At 40.9% G+C, this 14,545-nt stretch overlaps 1 protein-coding gene across 3 annotated transcripts in view; it reads left to right on the plus strand.

Annotated features, from left to right (window-relative positions):
• RBAK (RB associated KRAB zinc finger) overlaps positions 1 to 14,545 on the plus strand; it is a 29,866-nt gene that overhangs the window by 528 nt on the left and 14,793 nt on the right. For all 3 annotated transcript variants that reach the window (XM_060032488.1, XM_060032489.1, XM_060032487.1), the window contains exons 2-4: positions 948 to 1,005; positions 11,512 to 11,638; positions 11,909 to 12,004. In XM_060032488.1, the coding sequence (XP_059888471.1) occupies positions 991 to 1,005; positions 11,512 to 11,638; positions 11,909 to 12,004 (238 nt within the window). In that variant the 5' untranslated portion in view covers positions 948 to 990. The remainder of the gene's footprint in view (positions 1 to 947; positions 1,006 to 11,511; positions 11,639 to 11,908; positions 12,005 to 14,545) is intronic.

Below are 14,545 nucleotides of genomic sequence, written 5' to 3' on the forward strand. Positions count from 1 at the left end.
GCGGGACTTGGGGTAGCCCGCCCCGGGCCCCGCGGGAGAACGACCGGGAGGGTTTGACCGCTTCCCCGAGGTGGATGGGCCGGACTGGAGAGCAGGGCCGGGAGCTCCGGATGGGGCTCCCCTGGGACTTGTGAGCACCCGGTTGTTCTGGGGGAGCAGGGGCCGCAGGCTCGGCCGGGACGTGGCGCGTCCACCCCTCCGTCCAACCCCGATCCTCCTTGTCCTCCTGTCGCCGTCTCGGCATCTCGCACGTGTCTCTCAAGGCCCATCAGCACCTTGGTTGTCTAATCTAAGCGTCCGCTGCCCCCCTGGGTTGTGCCCTGTGGAGTCGCACAGTGTAGTTAGTGCAGGATGAGTCTGCAAGGCTTCTGTCCTGCTGCCTCGCTTGAGGAAGGAAGAGATTGGGCCTGAGAAGGGAGGTGACTTGTCCCAGATCCTCACCGGGTGTGCATGTGGGGTCGCTAACAGGACTCCAAACTCCTAGGGCAGGTGTTCTGTCCACTTAAAGTCAGTTTCATAATAAAACACTCAGAAGTGCAGCGGTAACCAAATTGAGTCAGATGATTTACAAACAGTGCGGTGCCTTGATGCATGTTTATCCCACTTTTGAGAGCTTACATTCTCCCTTACTGTGGAATCTTTGATTTTAATCAATTCAAAGAGACAATAAGAAAATACTTAAGTAGTGTCACAGGGAAATTTTTTTTATTTGCATTTTTAATTTAACTCTTTGAAACAGTCGTTCATATTCACCAATGAGAGTAACTTGATCATGTTGGTGTTGGAAAGGTACAGGTGTGTGTTTCTCTTGTAGGACCCTTTTAGCCTCTTGAATGTTCATAGGGTGTCATTTTATTGGACTTTCTTTGATGGTCCTGATGCAGGAGGTTCCTGCCTGGGCAGGTCAGGTTACTCAGCACTTCAGTTACTTGCTTCCCTTCCTCTAGGTCCACCGTTTACAGTCTACGATTTTTCCAAGAGCAGCAGAAAATGAATGAATCCCAGGTGAGTTTTCCTGTCGGTGTATGTATTCCCCCACTTTGTTTTGTAATGCATTTTAGGAGGTGTATAAGGATCCACATTTTAAAACGTGAAGGTAGAAATAGGTAAAAGACATTATCACATAAAATACAGTTGTTACAGAGTCAGGGCGGCACGTAGTTGTTGTCAGGTTCACACATATAGGTAGTATGATGCTTTAAGGCTACTGGAATTGAGCTGCACATATGACTCATGTTCTTGACAGTTATAGAAAAAGGAAGATACCATCCATCGTGTGATTTGTGTTGACTATAAGAAGAAAGCATTTTTGTTACTTATGGGTTTCAAAGGTTTCCTAAGACCTGGAAAAATTTGTTTGTTGAAGTTGAAGTAATTGTGGATAGCTCTCCTAATAACAGGCATCAAATCATTTCAGTATATGACTTAGACTTATTGTTTATCTTAGCAGTGGGCCTGCTGCCCAACGGGAACTTGGTGCATGTGATTTTTCCAGGCTCCAAAATATTGTGATCCAAGTAGACCTGTTTACATTTTTACTATTTAGTCCAAGGCTAAAACCTAAGTCATGGAATGGCCTTCTCATCCTTCAGATATTTCTGTTAGTGTGTTTTTGGGGGGTTGTACAGCACACAGTACAGACAGATATTCTCCAATAAGGTGTTTTCACTTCCCATTCCCATTTTAATTCTTGGTGTCTTGGTTTTGTCCTTACCACTCTCCTGAATCTGTTGGTAAAGATTAGCAGTGACCTAATTATAGTCAAATCCAGTGGACATTTTCAGGTCCTTACCTCTCCTGACCATCCATCTGCCTTTGACATCTGTTACTGCCAAACTCATGGAGCCTCCCTTTTCTTGGCTTTAAAAAAAATTCATTTGGGACTTCCCTGGTGGCACAGTGGTTAAGAATCCGCCTGCCAGTGCAGGGGACACGGGTTTGAGCCCTAGTCCGGGAAGATTCCACATGCCGCAGAACAACTAAGCCCGTGCGCCACAGCTACTGAGCCTGCGCTCTAGAGCCCCCAAGCCACAACTACTGAGCCTTTGTGCCACAACTACTGAAGCCTGCGTGCCTAGAGCCCATGCTCCACAACAGGAGAAGCCACCGCAATGAGAAGCGCACGCACCGCAACTAGAGAAAGCCTGTATGCAGCAACGAAGACCCAACACAGCCAAAAATAAATACATAAAATTAATTAAAAATAAATATTCATTTAAAAACCCTTTAGAAAAAATTCACTTGTATTTCTGTATGTATCTTTAAACAATAATGAGTCTTTTAAAAAGTGGGTGGGGATAACCCACAATATCATTTTTTCTTAGTGTTCAAAGTTTCACAATTTTCTACACGTTTTTCAGTTTTTTCTTTTCAATGAGGATACAAATAGAGCCCATATGTTGCAGTTGATTAGCCTTGAATTGTGTTGACTGCATTGCAATTGTTTTAACTTTAACATATTTTTTTCTGAACCGTTTGAGAGTGTGTCATGCCCCTTTACCCTGTAATGTCTCAGTTGTATCTCCTAAGATCAAGAATATTTTCTTATGTATGCTTGCCAGAGGTAACTGAATTCAGGAAATTTCACAATGATATAATACTTTATTTATTTTTTCAAAGAATTTTTAAAATTTATTCATTTTGGCTGTGCCATGTCTTAGTTGCAGCATGCAGACTCTGCGTTGCAGCATGCAGGCTTCTTAGTTGCGGCATGCATGCAGGATCTAGTTCCCCAACCAGGGATCGACCCCAGGCCCTCTGCATTGGAAGTCTTACACACTGGACCACCAGGCAAATTCCTGATATAATACTTTATTTTTATTTATTTATTTATTACTTATTTTTGGCTGCATCAGGTCTTAGTTGTGGTGAGTGGGCTCTTTGTTGTGGCGCATGGGCTTCTCTCTAGTTGTGGCATGGGGTTTTTCTCTTCTCTAGTTGTGGCGCACTGGCTTCAGGGCGTGTCGGCTCTCTAGCTGTAGTGCTCCTTTTCCAGAGCTTGTGGGCTCTGCACTTTGCGGCACGAGGGCTCTAGTTGAGGCGCCCGAGCTGAGTACTTGTGGTGCGTGGGTTTAGTTGCCCTGTGGCATGTGGGGTCTTAGTTCCCTGACCAGGGATCGAACCCACGTCCTCTGCATTGTAAGGTGGATTCTTTACCACTGGACCACCAGGGAAGTCCCCTTGATATAATACTTTAATCTACAGTTCATCCAGTCATCCAACTTCCAGTTTTGTCAGTTTTCCCAGTAATTTCCTTTATAGCAATTTTTAATCTTTGATGGAGGATGCAGTCCGGAATTATGAATTGCATTTAGTTTTCATGCTTTTTAAGTCTGTTTAATATGGAATAGTTTCTTAATGCCATTATAGTAATTGAAGAATACAGGCCAATTATTTTGTAGAATTCTTTGAATTTATGTTTCCCCGATGTTTTTTCATAGATTTAGATGGTGATTTTTCGGCAGGAACACTACATAAATAATGACTCTCTTAAGATTTATGACCCAGAATAGGTCTCTCTCGGAGAAGCTCCACGTGCACTTGAGAAGGGTGCCTGTTCTGCTCTCGGTGGGTGGAGTGTTCTCTAAATGTCAGTAACATCAAGTTGGGAATGTTTGGCAGGTGCACCATATCCTTGCTAACCTTCTGCCGACTTGTCCCATGAGTCGTGAGAGAGGGGGAATTGAAATCTCCTGCGACTGTGTTTTGTCTGTTTCTCCTTGCAATTCTGTCAGTTTTTGCTTCATGAATTTTGTGAGAAGATACCTAACCATTTAAGATTATTAGGTCCTTCTGATTAATTAACCACTTTGTTGTTGTGAATTGGCCTCCTTTATCCTGGCAATGGTCTGTGCTGTGAAATGGAATCTCTGATACTTATAAAGCCATTCCAGCTTTCTTTTGAGTAGTGTTGGTGTGCAATGTTTTATTCTGTCCTTTTACTTTTAACCTATTTGCATCTTTATATGTGAAGTACAGCGCTGTAGACAGCATATAGTTAGGTCTTCTTTTTTTTATCCAATTTGATAATTTCTGTCTATTAATTGGGGTGTTTAGACTATTTACTTGTAAAGTGAATATTGATACAACCAGTTAGGTTATAGTCTGTTGTCTTTATTTTCTATTTGTCCCATCTTCTTTGTCTTCCTTCTGTTTGATTGACTTTTTTGTGATTCCATTTTATATCCTTTGTTGGGTTATTGGCCATAACACTTGTTATTTTAGTGGGTGCTTTAGTGTTTATAGTATGTAGCTTTAATTTATTATAGTTTATCTTCAAGTAATATGCCTGATCACTTAGCTACAGTTCCATTTTTCCCTTCTTGGTCTTTATACTGTTGTTGCATTTTATTTTTAGAGGTAATACCAATCCCACAATACATTGGGTTTTTTGTTGTTGTTTGTTTTTTTTTTTTTGTCAAACCGAGTGACTAGTGGGATCTCAGTTCCCCGACCAGGGATTGAACATGGGCCCCTGCAGTTAAAGTTCTGAGTTCTAACCACTGGACCACCAGGGAATTCCTGATACATTGTCATTTTTAATTAATCTTTTAAAGAGATTTAAATAATGAAAGAAAATACATAGTTACCATTTCTGGTGCTTCATTCTGTTGTGTAGATCCACATTTTTATCTGCTGTCATTTTCCTTCTGCCTGAAGGACTTTCTTTAACATTTCCTCTAGTTGATAATGAATTCTTATGGCTCTTGTATGTCTGAAAATATCTTTATTTTGCCTTCACTTTTAAAGAGATTATTGCTGTTTTTTATATTCTCCAGTACTTTAAATGTGTTCCTCCACTGGCTTCTTGCTTACATTGATTCCAAGAGAAATTTGATGTCATCCTCATCTTTGTTCCTCTGTGTATAACGTGTCTTTATTTCTTTATTTTTTATCACTAGTTTTTAGCCATTTGATTTTGATACATCTTGGTGAAGGCATGCCTCCTTTTATTGTGCTTCACAGTGTGTTCAAGAACAAGGAGAATCATTCCATTTGTTCAGGTCTACTTCTCTGTCTTTCAGGAGTGTTTTAAAAATTTTCTAGTCTAGATTTTGTATATTTCTTATTAAGAGTTTTTTTCTGTTGCTATTGTAAACTGTGTGTACACTTGAATTACATCTTTTTACTCTTTTTTACATAGTGAGGGCTGTTGTCTTTATGTGTGTTAACTATATATTGTGACCTAACAGCATTCTTTTTATTGATTTGGTTCCATTGTTGATTCTTTGAGTTTTCTAGGTATAGTATATCATCTGTGAATAGAAATAGTTCCACTTTTTCTTATTGCTTATTAGGCCTTTAATTGTTTTCTCTGATTGGAGATAATGAGCATTTTGCCTTGTTTCTAATCTTTCTGAGAATGTGTCTATTGTTTACCCATTAAGTAAGTCCTGACTTTAGAACTAAGAGGACTGAAGCATAGATATGTGTTTGTGTCTGGACTCAAAAAAGTGTATGTATGTACCCGTGTGTATATGTATCACACGTACTGTGCACATTAGGGTATGAGTATGTGTATACATAGGTATATTCATGTTGGTGAAGTATCCATCAATTCCTATTTTCTTGAGGGTTTTTTAAATTTTTAATTAGGTATGCGTTTGAATATTGTCAGAGGTCTTTTCGTCATCTTAGGAAATGTAAGATTTTTCTTCTTAGTTATATTATAATGGCATATTGTATTAATGGATTTCCAAATATTAAACTAGTCTATATGCTTGGAGTAAGTCCTGTTTAGGTAATTACGTATTTTCTTTTCAACGTGGTATTGGATTTTGTTTGCTAATATTTCATTTTGGATACTTGTGTCGATAGAAGCAATATTGATATGTAATTTAATTTATTTGCTTGATTGGTCAGTCTTCTAACCCCTGCCACTTCTTGCCTTCTGGACTGCCTTAACCCAGAAGGTTATTACTTCCTATAGGTGATGTTAAAGCTCATTTGGCTTACCTTGGGATAATCTTAGGCTCTCTTGGGGAATCTCAGCTGTGAGACCTGCACAGATGTGGCTGTACCAGTGGGTGAAATCCCTTTATAAACAGTAGGATAATAGAACATGTTTACTGAGCAGTTCCCTTCCAAAATACAAGTTAAATGTTTACAGTCCCAACAAGTGCTCCTTCCAACAACTGAGAACCCATTTTGCTGGTCATGCAGTGAGGTTTCTACATCCCCATGTTCGTCTTTGTTGGAACTCTCGGGTTTCGGAGGAGTTTGTCACTGACTGTTTTAAGGAAACTGTTTTCTTCAACAAAAATTGTCTTGCTTTTCTGAAAATACCTTTATAGTGTCTTTAGACTTAAATGATAGTTTGGCTTGGTGTACAGTTCTAGGTTCAAAATCCTTCTTCCTTAAAAGTTGTGGGCGTTCTCCATTGTTTCCTCTTGGTTGAGAATTAGAATGTCAGTTTCCAGGGTAACTAGTGTATTTTTTTCACTCTGTAACTTTTTAGGATTCCCCCGTCCCCCTTTTCTTTTTCTTTTTCTTTTTTTTTTGGCTGTGCAGCTTGCGAGATGCCAGCTCCCCAACCAGGGATTGAACCCAGGCCCCCGTAGCAAAAGCGCCAAGTCCCAACCAGAGGGAAGTCCCAACCAATTAGAGGGAGTTCCCTCTAATTTTTAAATTTTGGATGTTTTATCAGGAAATTTCTTGATCTGTTTCCCCAGTATTTTTCTTTGCAGATTATATGGTCCCTTTTGATGATGTTTTGTTTTGTTTTGTTTTGTTTGTTTATTTTTATGATCTTCACGTCAGGAATCATTTTCTATTCAGCCTTTGATGATTTTTTGTTCATCGTCTATCATCTCTTTCTGAAAATGTTGAATCTGTTGGATCTGGCTTCAATATCTCAAAATTTCATCATTTCAATTTCTTGTTTTCAGAGAGATTTCCTAAGTTATCTATTCTATGTCCCATTTATTATTCAAGCTTCTTACTTGAGGATTTTTTAAAAATTCAACAATCCAGTCTTTAATTTCTAAGTATTCTCCAGTGGCTTTTTCTTAGCAGAATGTTCTGATTTTCTGAAAGCAATATCCTGCTTAATTTATTAAAAAATATAAATCAGTAGACACAAATGCAAGTTGTTTCCTTTGTGAATTTGGTTCAGTCATTGTTGAGTTGTTCATCCTGATGCTTATCCTTTATTTATGTTGTTTTCTCAATTAGCTGATGATTCTTAATTTTTAAATTTCACTTTTTGAGAGAATTACTAATAACTAATGTGAACATACTCAACCCATGACCCCATTTCATTCTTCTTTCCTTTGTGGAGGGAATGGCTGCAGAAGCTCTGTAAGGGAGTGGGTAGGGGTGTGTAATTAGAGAGGCATCACTGCATTTTTTTTTCCTTCCACTTTTTTTTATTGTGGTAAAATACACATAACATAAATTTAGTATCCTGACCTTTTTTTTCCTTTAACATCTTTATTGTAGTATAATTGCTTTACAAGGGTGTGTTAGTTTCTGCTTTATAACAAAATGAATCAGCTATACGGATACATATATTCCCATATCTCCTCCCTCTTGCGTCTCCCTCCCACCCATCCTAACCATTTTTTAGTGTACAGTAGAGTGGTATTAAGGCCATTCATAATGTTGTGCAGTCATCACCACCATCCACCTCGAGAGTGTTTCTCATCTTCCAGAACTGACACTCTGCCCCCAGTAAACAGTAACTTCCCATTTCTCCCTCCCCAGCCCATGGCAACCACCATTTTACTCTCTGTCTCTAGTATTTTGACTAAATACCTCATCTAAGCGGAATCCTACAGTATTTGTCCTTCCATTAAGCTCATTTCACTCCGCTTAATGTCCTTAAAATTCATTCATGTGGTAGCAGATGTCAGAATTTCCTGCCTTTTTAAGGCTGAATCATACTCCACTGTGTATGTATATTACATTTTGTTAACCATTTGTCCATCGATGGACACTTGGGTTATTCCCACATTTTAGCTATTGTGAATAATGCTGCTGTGAACCTAGGTATACAGATACCTCTTTAAGTCTTTGCTTTCATATTTGGGGGGTATAGACCCAGAAGTGGAATTGCTGGATCATATGTTAATTCTGCTTTTCATTTTTTGAGGAACCACCATGCTGTTTTGCACAGCAGCTGCACCATTTTACATTTTCACTAACAGTGCACAAGGGTTCCAATTTCTCCAATACTTGTAATTTTCTCGTTTTTTTTATAGTAGCCGTTCTAATGGGTATGAGGTGGTATCTCATAGTTTTGATTTTCATTTCCCTATTAGTGATGTTCAACATCTTTTTCATATACTTATTGGTCATTTGTAAAACTTATTTGGAGAAATGTCTATTCAAGTGCTTTGCCCATTTTTCAAAATTTTATTTTATTTATTTCACTTTGTTTTAAAACTGTTGTTTTTGTTGTTGAGTTTTAGGAGTTCTCTGTATATTCTAAATTTTTTTTTAATTAATTTTTATTGGAGTATAAATTTACAGTGTTGTGTTAGTTTCAGCTGTACAGCAAAGTGAATCAGCTATACGTATACACATACCCCGTTTTTTGGATTTCCTTCCCATTTAGGTTACCACAGAGCATTGAGTAGAGTTCCCTGTGATATACAGTAGGTTCTCATTAGTTATATATTTTATACATAGTAGTGTATATGTGTCAATCCTAACCTCCCAATTCATCTTATCGCCCCCTACCCCCTTGGTATCCATACATCCTTTACCTCTGTGTCTCTATTTCTGCTTTGCAAATAAGTTCATCTGTATCGTTTTTCTAGATTCCACATATAAGTGATATCATATGATACTTGTTTTTCTCTTTCTGACTTCACTCTGTCTGGCAGTCTCTAGGTCCATCCACGTCTCTGCAAATGGCACAATTTTGTTCCTTTTTATGGCTGAGTAATATTCCATTGTATATATGTACCACATCTTCTTTATCCATTTTTCTGTTGATGAACATTTAGGTTACTTCAATGTTCTGGCTGTTGTAAATAGTGCTGCAATGAACATTGGGGTGCATGTATCTTTTTGAATTATGGTTTTCTCCAGGTATATGCCCAGGAGTGGGATTACTGGGTCATATGGTAGTTCTATTTTTAGTTTTTAAGGAACCTCCATACTGTTCTCCATAGTGGCTGTATCAATTTACATTCTCACCAACAGTGTAAGAGGGTTCCTTTTTCTCCACATCCTCTCCAGCATTTATTTTTGTTTTTTTTTAATTTATTTTATTTATTTATTTTTGGCTGCATTGGGTCTTCATTGCTGTGCGCAGGCTTTCTCTAGTTGCGGTGAATGGGGGCTATTCTTGGTTGCGGTAGCTTCTCTTGCGGAGCACGGGCTCTAGGTGCACGGGATTCTGTAGTTGTGGCTTGTGAGCTCTAGAGCGCAGGCTCAGTAGTTGTGGCGTACGGGCTTAGTTGCTCTGCAGCATGTGGGATCTTCCCGGCCCAGGGCTCGAACCCGTGTCCCCTACATTGACAGGCAGATTCTTAACCACTGTGCCACCAGGGAAGCCCTCCAGCATTTACTGTTTGTAGATTTTTTGATGATGGCCATTCTGACTGGTGTGAGGTGATCATTGTAGTTTTGACTTGCATTTCTCTAATAACTAGTGATGTTGAGCATGTTTTCATGTGTTCTTCCACCCATTTTTTGATTCGGTTGTTTGTTTTTTTGATATTGAGCTGCATGAGCTGCTTTTAATCCCTTGTCAGCTGCTTCATTTGCAAATACTTTCTTCCATTCTGAGGGTTGTCTTTTCATTTTGTTTATGGTTTCCTTATATATATTCTAGATACCAACCCCTTAGCAGATACGTGATTTGCAAATGTTTTCTCCCATTCCTTGATCTCCCTTATTCTTTGTCAACTGTGTCTTCTGATGCACAGAACCTGTGGGCACCACTGCATTTTGAACTGGTGGCAAGTCGGCAGACAAGGTTAAGTTGCTCAGGTGCTTTATGGTGAGAGTAGTCTTCTAAGAGTTGCTTTAGGAGAAACGTCCATGTCCAACATGGAAACAGTTGGCTTTTTGTCTAGACGTGCCTGACATAGTCTTGGGTTGCACCTCCTTTCCTGGTGTCCTGTCGGGTTTATCCTTCGTCCCAGACAGCAGTTTTCCGTTTGGACAGTGAATGTGTGATCACCCTCATTGCAGGGGTCCCGGCTCCATCTCTGTCCCCCGAGCCCACGGCCAGGGGCTGTCGACACAGTCTGAGTGGATCTGGCTGCTCTGTGCAGTGAGAACAGGAAGCCTGTCAAGCTGCTTGGTCGATTGTGTGAGTCATTCCTCTGTCAACCAGTCACTCTACTGCTGCAGGAACCCTAGGCCCCCTTGATGGGCCTGGAGATTTTCCAGGGCTCTGGTGGTGAGCCTGCTGTCACTTTTGCTGCAGTCCCGCCTCTGCCCCTGTGTGAGTGTGTTCCGTGGTCCTGGTTTCTCATCTGCTCTACTCGATAAATCAAGAATTTCCTCAGAAACTTTCCTGCTGTTGGTAACTTCTGTGTTCCAGTGCTCTTATGAGAACACTACTTTTATATTTCTTTGAATTGGGCTTTTTGGGTTTTTGTCTTGTTTTTGAGGCAGGAAAGTATTGGGTTGGCCAAAACGTTTGTTTGGGTTTCCTGAACGAACATTTTGGCCAACCCAATACTTGCATATGTTCGTTTACTCTCTTGAATTAGAGGCAACTCTTCCTGTCCAAAAGCTGCCCTCGAGAAAGTGCCTTCTTGGTCTCTGCCCTGTGCCAACCTCTTAAATATTGGTGCTGCTGCAGGTTTTGCCATGGGTACTTTTTACACTGCGTCCTCTTCTCTCCCCTGAATCCTGTAGAACACCCAGCTGAGCCTGCGGAGCCTCGTCTGCCAGCATAAAATTAAAGTAGTTTACTTCTCTCGTGTTAGACCATGCTCCACCTTGTGTGTGTCACGCTGATAATACTTCGGGCAGTCTTTCAAGCAACAGATTTTCATTGCTGCCACAATGTGATGTTTGAGACACCGCTTGAAGGAAGTACTAGAAAACTTAGCCAAGCAGATGGGTCCAGGTAGCTGGCTGTAAGAATGGAGGGGCCAGAGGATGAAAGAGTTGAACCGGGATGGCCCGAGTCCTGGGCCGCGCCAGCATGAGGAGGGAGGGGGAGGGGGCCCAGCCAGCAGAGGCTGCTGAAGAGAGCAACAAGGAGAGAAATGTCCGTGTTCACTTAGCCAGTGTCTCCTCGCCGGGCTGTAAGCTCTTTGAGTGAGAGCCGGAGTGGTGGTTCATTAACTTATGTCCCCAGAACTCAGATACTTCAGTTGCAAAATTGGAGCTCTTTTCTTTTGGTTTGAGAGGTTTTTTGGCTGGTTCGTTTGTTTGACACATTAAGGAACCCCAAGGCAGTGTGTTTCTAATATGGCTTGTTTTCCTCCCACGATCTGTAACAATCAGGGTCCGTAGTTGACTTTCCCGGTGAGCTGGGTGAGCTCTTGTTCCCATAACTCTTCTCTGCGTCACCCAGTTCCCATCACGGTGCCATTGCAGGGGCCAGTGTCATTCACGGACGTGGCCGTGGACTTCACTCAGGAGGAGTGGCAGCAGCTGGACCCTGATGAGAAGACAACCTACAGGGATGTGATGCTGGAGAACTACAGCCATCTGGTCTCCGTGGGTGAGGAGAGCCTGCTTTCTGAGTTGCTTCTCTGCGGGGGCTTCCAGTTTAAGGATTTTATGCTTGACTTTGAAGAAATCAGTGATGAGACTGTTTAATTTTTTTCTGGGCACCAGATAAAGTATTTGTTTATTTGCTTATCGATCAAAAGGTTCTGATTTTGATTAGGTGCAAAATAGACGCTTTATTTTTTGGCTTCTGAGGCAGCACCTTCTACTCAGAGACCCAGAGCCGAGCAGCAGGTCCAAGTTGGCTCTTTCTCATCCACAGGGTACGACAGCACCAAACCGAACGTGATCCTCAAGTTGGAGCAGGGAGAGGAGCCTTGGGTAGCAGATGGCGAGTTCCCACGGCAGTTTCACCCAGGTGAGGTGGTGGAGTGTGAATTTGTAAATGGTCGCTCCGGTCCTCTGGAGTGACCACAGATGCCCTAAATCTCACCTCCTGGCACCAATAGCACTTGCCCTCCACCATGTATGTGCACGCTCCCTTTCTGATTTTGCACCGGCCTTACATTTTACAGGATTTCCGTGTCTTCTAGGACTGAGGGTGCATTCACTCCCTCTTCCTCTCATACTGTCCGTGACTAACCTCCCTATTATCACAGAATTCCTTTGTTTTCAGGCTCTCAAAAGTCTGACAGAAAAGTTAACTGGAGACTTTCCTGGTCATTCTTTTTATCTTCCATTTTCTTTCCTTCCTTGCTGTGAAACGCCTCTGGTTTGTGTTCCACCCCAGTTTCATGCCCCCCTCTAGGCCCTCAGACACCCAGCGTGGTCCCCTCCTCGCCGTGGGTGCACTGGTCACTGTCCCTGAAGCCCATCCTCGGTGACACAGCACGAGTTGGGCCGTCCTCTTTCCCAAATGCTCCTTCCTGTCCCGTCTGTCTGCCCATCCCTGTGTCGGCAGCAGATGTTCAGGAAGAGTTTATTTCATCAGTGAATTCCCATTCTTCTCTGGCCTCCTCAGGAGCCCCTAGGACCTGTCTTCCACTTCTTTAGTCTTCTTTGTATCCCATAAAAGCATTCATCTAGCCTCAACTTTGAAGACTTTTTTATTTATGTTGCTCATCTAAATTGATACCCAACATCTGTAACCTGTAGCCTCTTTAACTCTTACCTGACAGAACAATAGCACAGGAAGGATCGTCCCCTTCCTTCTTCCTTAGCACATCTGATGATAAACTGACCTTTCCAAACCGCGAATTCTGTGCATCTTCCCCAAGTCCCTTAATTTATTACGTTGTACTTGTCTTTTCTGCCTTGTTCCTGTTTTTGTCTTTTACGAAATGCCTTAAAATTTTTCTGCATATTCTCAGTTTCTTTTGACATTGGTGTAAACAGTATTTTCTCATACGTACCTGGATTACAGTGAATCCTATTTGGAAATTGCAAAATCTGTTCATTTGAAACATACAGTTGATCTTATCACTAAGCTCAGAAGATAAGCCTATAACTATTCTGTTTCTTCTTAAGTAGAATTTAAGTTCTCCTCAATCCCCCACAGTGTGGTGCAGTGTTACATATCAAAATGAATGTCCTGTTTCCCCCAACTCTTGTCAAATGCCATTTAGTCTAGATTTCTAAATGTCTTCCATTCAAACTAAGCAGAGTTGTCCCTGCTTAGTTGTCCCTCTGCTCTCCCAGATGATACATCTTCTTTCCCTCTGTTCTCCCTTCTTTCCTTCCTTAGTTGTAGTTTGGGAAAAAAAAAAAACCCATAAAATTTACCATTTTAACCATTTTTAAGTGAACAGTTTAGTGGTGTTAACTGTATTCACATTGTTGTCCAACAGAATCTCTAGAACTTTATCCTTTAAATTTGACCTTGAAAGTTCAGCTCCTGCTTGAAGTTTCCCTCATTTCTCGCTCTTCATCCAGTCTTTCCTTTCTCTTCATGGCCCCTCCACGTAGTGGTTGTTAGCACAGGATTGTGCACTCTGATGTGTAATGGCAAGTGTTTGTCGCTTAAGCTCCTTTCTCGACCTGAATTATAACCCTACAAAAAGGAAGGGTCTTAGTACTCTGCTTTTCTGTGTAACATGTAGAAGATACTCCATTTGCTCACTGATGAGCTTCTTTTGAGAGAGAATTTATTCTGAACTGCGGATTCTGAAAAAACTGCTGGGGGTTAGAGTCTAACCTGAAAGCACCCCATTTGATTCAGATTAGAAACTACTACTTTAATTTCTGTTGGACAGATTTAAAAAAATAGCAAGTGTGGTCATACTTTTGACAAGCAGAGGTTTGAGTTAGGAAAGGAGAGCACAGCTGCATGAACTAGTTTAAAATTAGCTTTCAAACGCAATGTTCATAATCAAATACATGATATATAACTTTGTGTTAAGGCTATTTTAAAATTTAAGGGAAGGAGAGCTTCAAAAAGTTGGAAAGAGACTTTATAAATATTTTAAGGCTTCTCCTGAAACATAGCTAGGTTTTGAGTACATACCAGGCTGGAAGTCAGGTTGAGTGAACAAGAGTATGTGCAGACTTGTGGTTGGGCGTGAGCAGGGCAGTGCCCAGGCTTCCTGGAGCAGAAGGTGTTTTTGGAAGATGAGTACAATGCTAGTTTGAATATATATTGTGAATCTAGGTAATGAAAATTTTACTGGTAAAGGATAACTTTTTTTTTTTCTGCTGGTATTTGGGCACAGGGATGTTGTAGATTTCTGAGCCCAGAACTGTTAGTGTTGTGTTGAATGTGGATGAGAGCAACTAAACATAGTTCAAAAGATCCAAAAACATGTAAAATACATGGAAATAAAAGTTGATATTGTAGGGGCTACTTTAGAAATCTGATATTGAAGATTTTACACCAAATGAAACCTGAGAGTATGGGAACTCTTGTTTGTATTCAGACTTAAGCTATAGTATTATGTCAGGAACATGACTGGTTTTGGTAAAT

The sequence above is a fragment of the Delphinus delphis genome, chromosome 15, assembly GCF_949987515.2.
Source record: "Delphinus delphis chromosome 15, mDelDel1.2, whole genome shotgun sequence".
In the NCBI taxonomy this organism is placed as follows: Eukaryota; Metazoa; Chordata; class Mammalia; order Artiodactyla; family Delphinidae; genus Delphinus; species Delphinus delphis.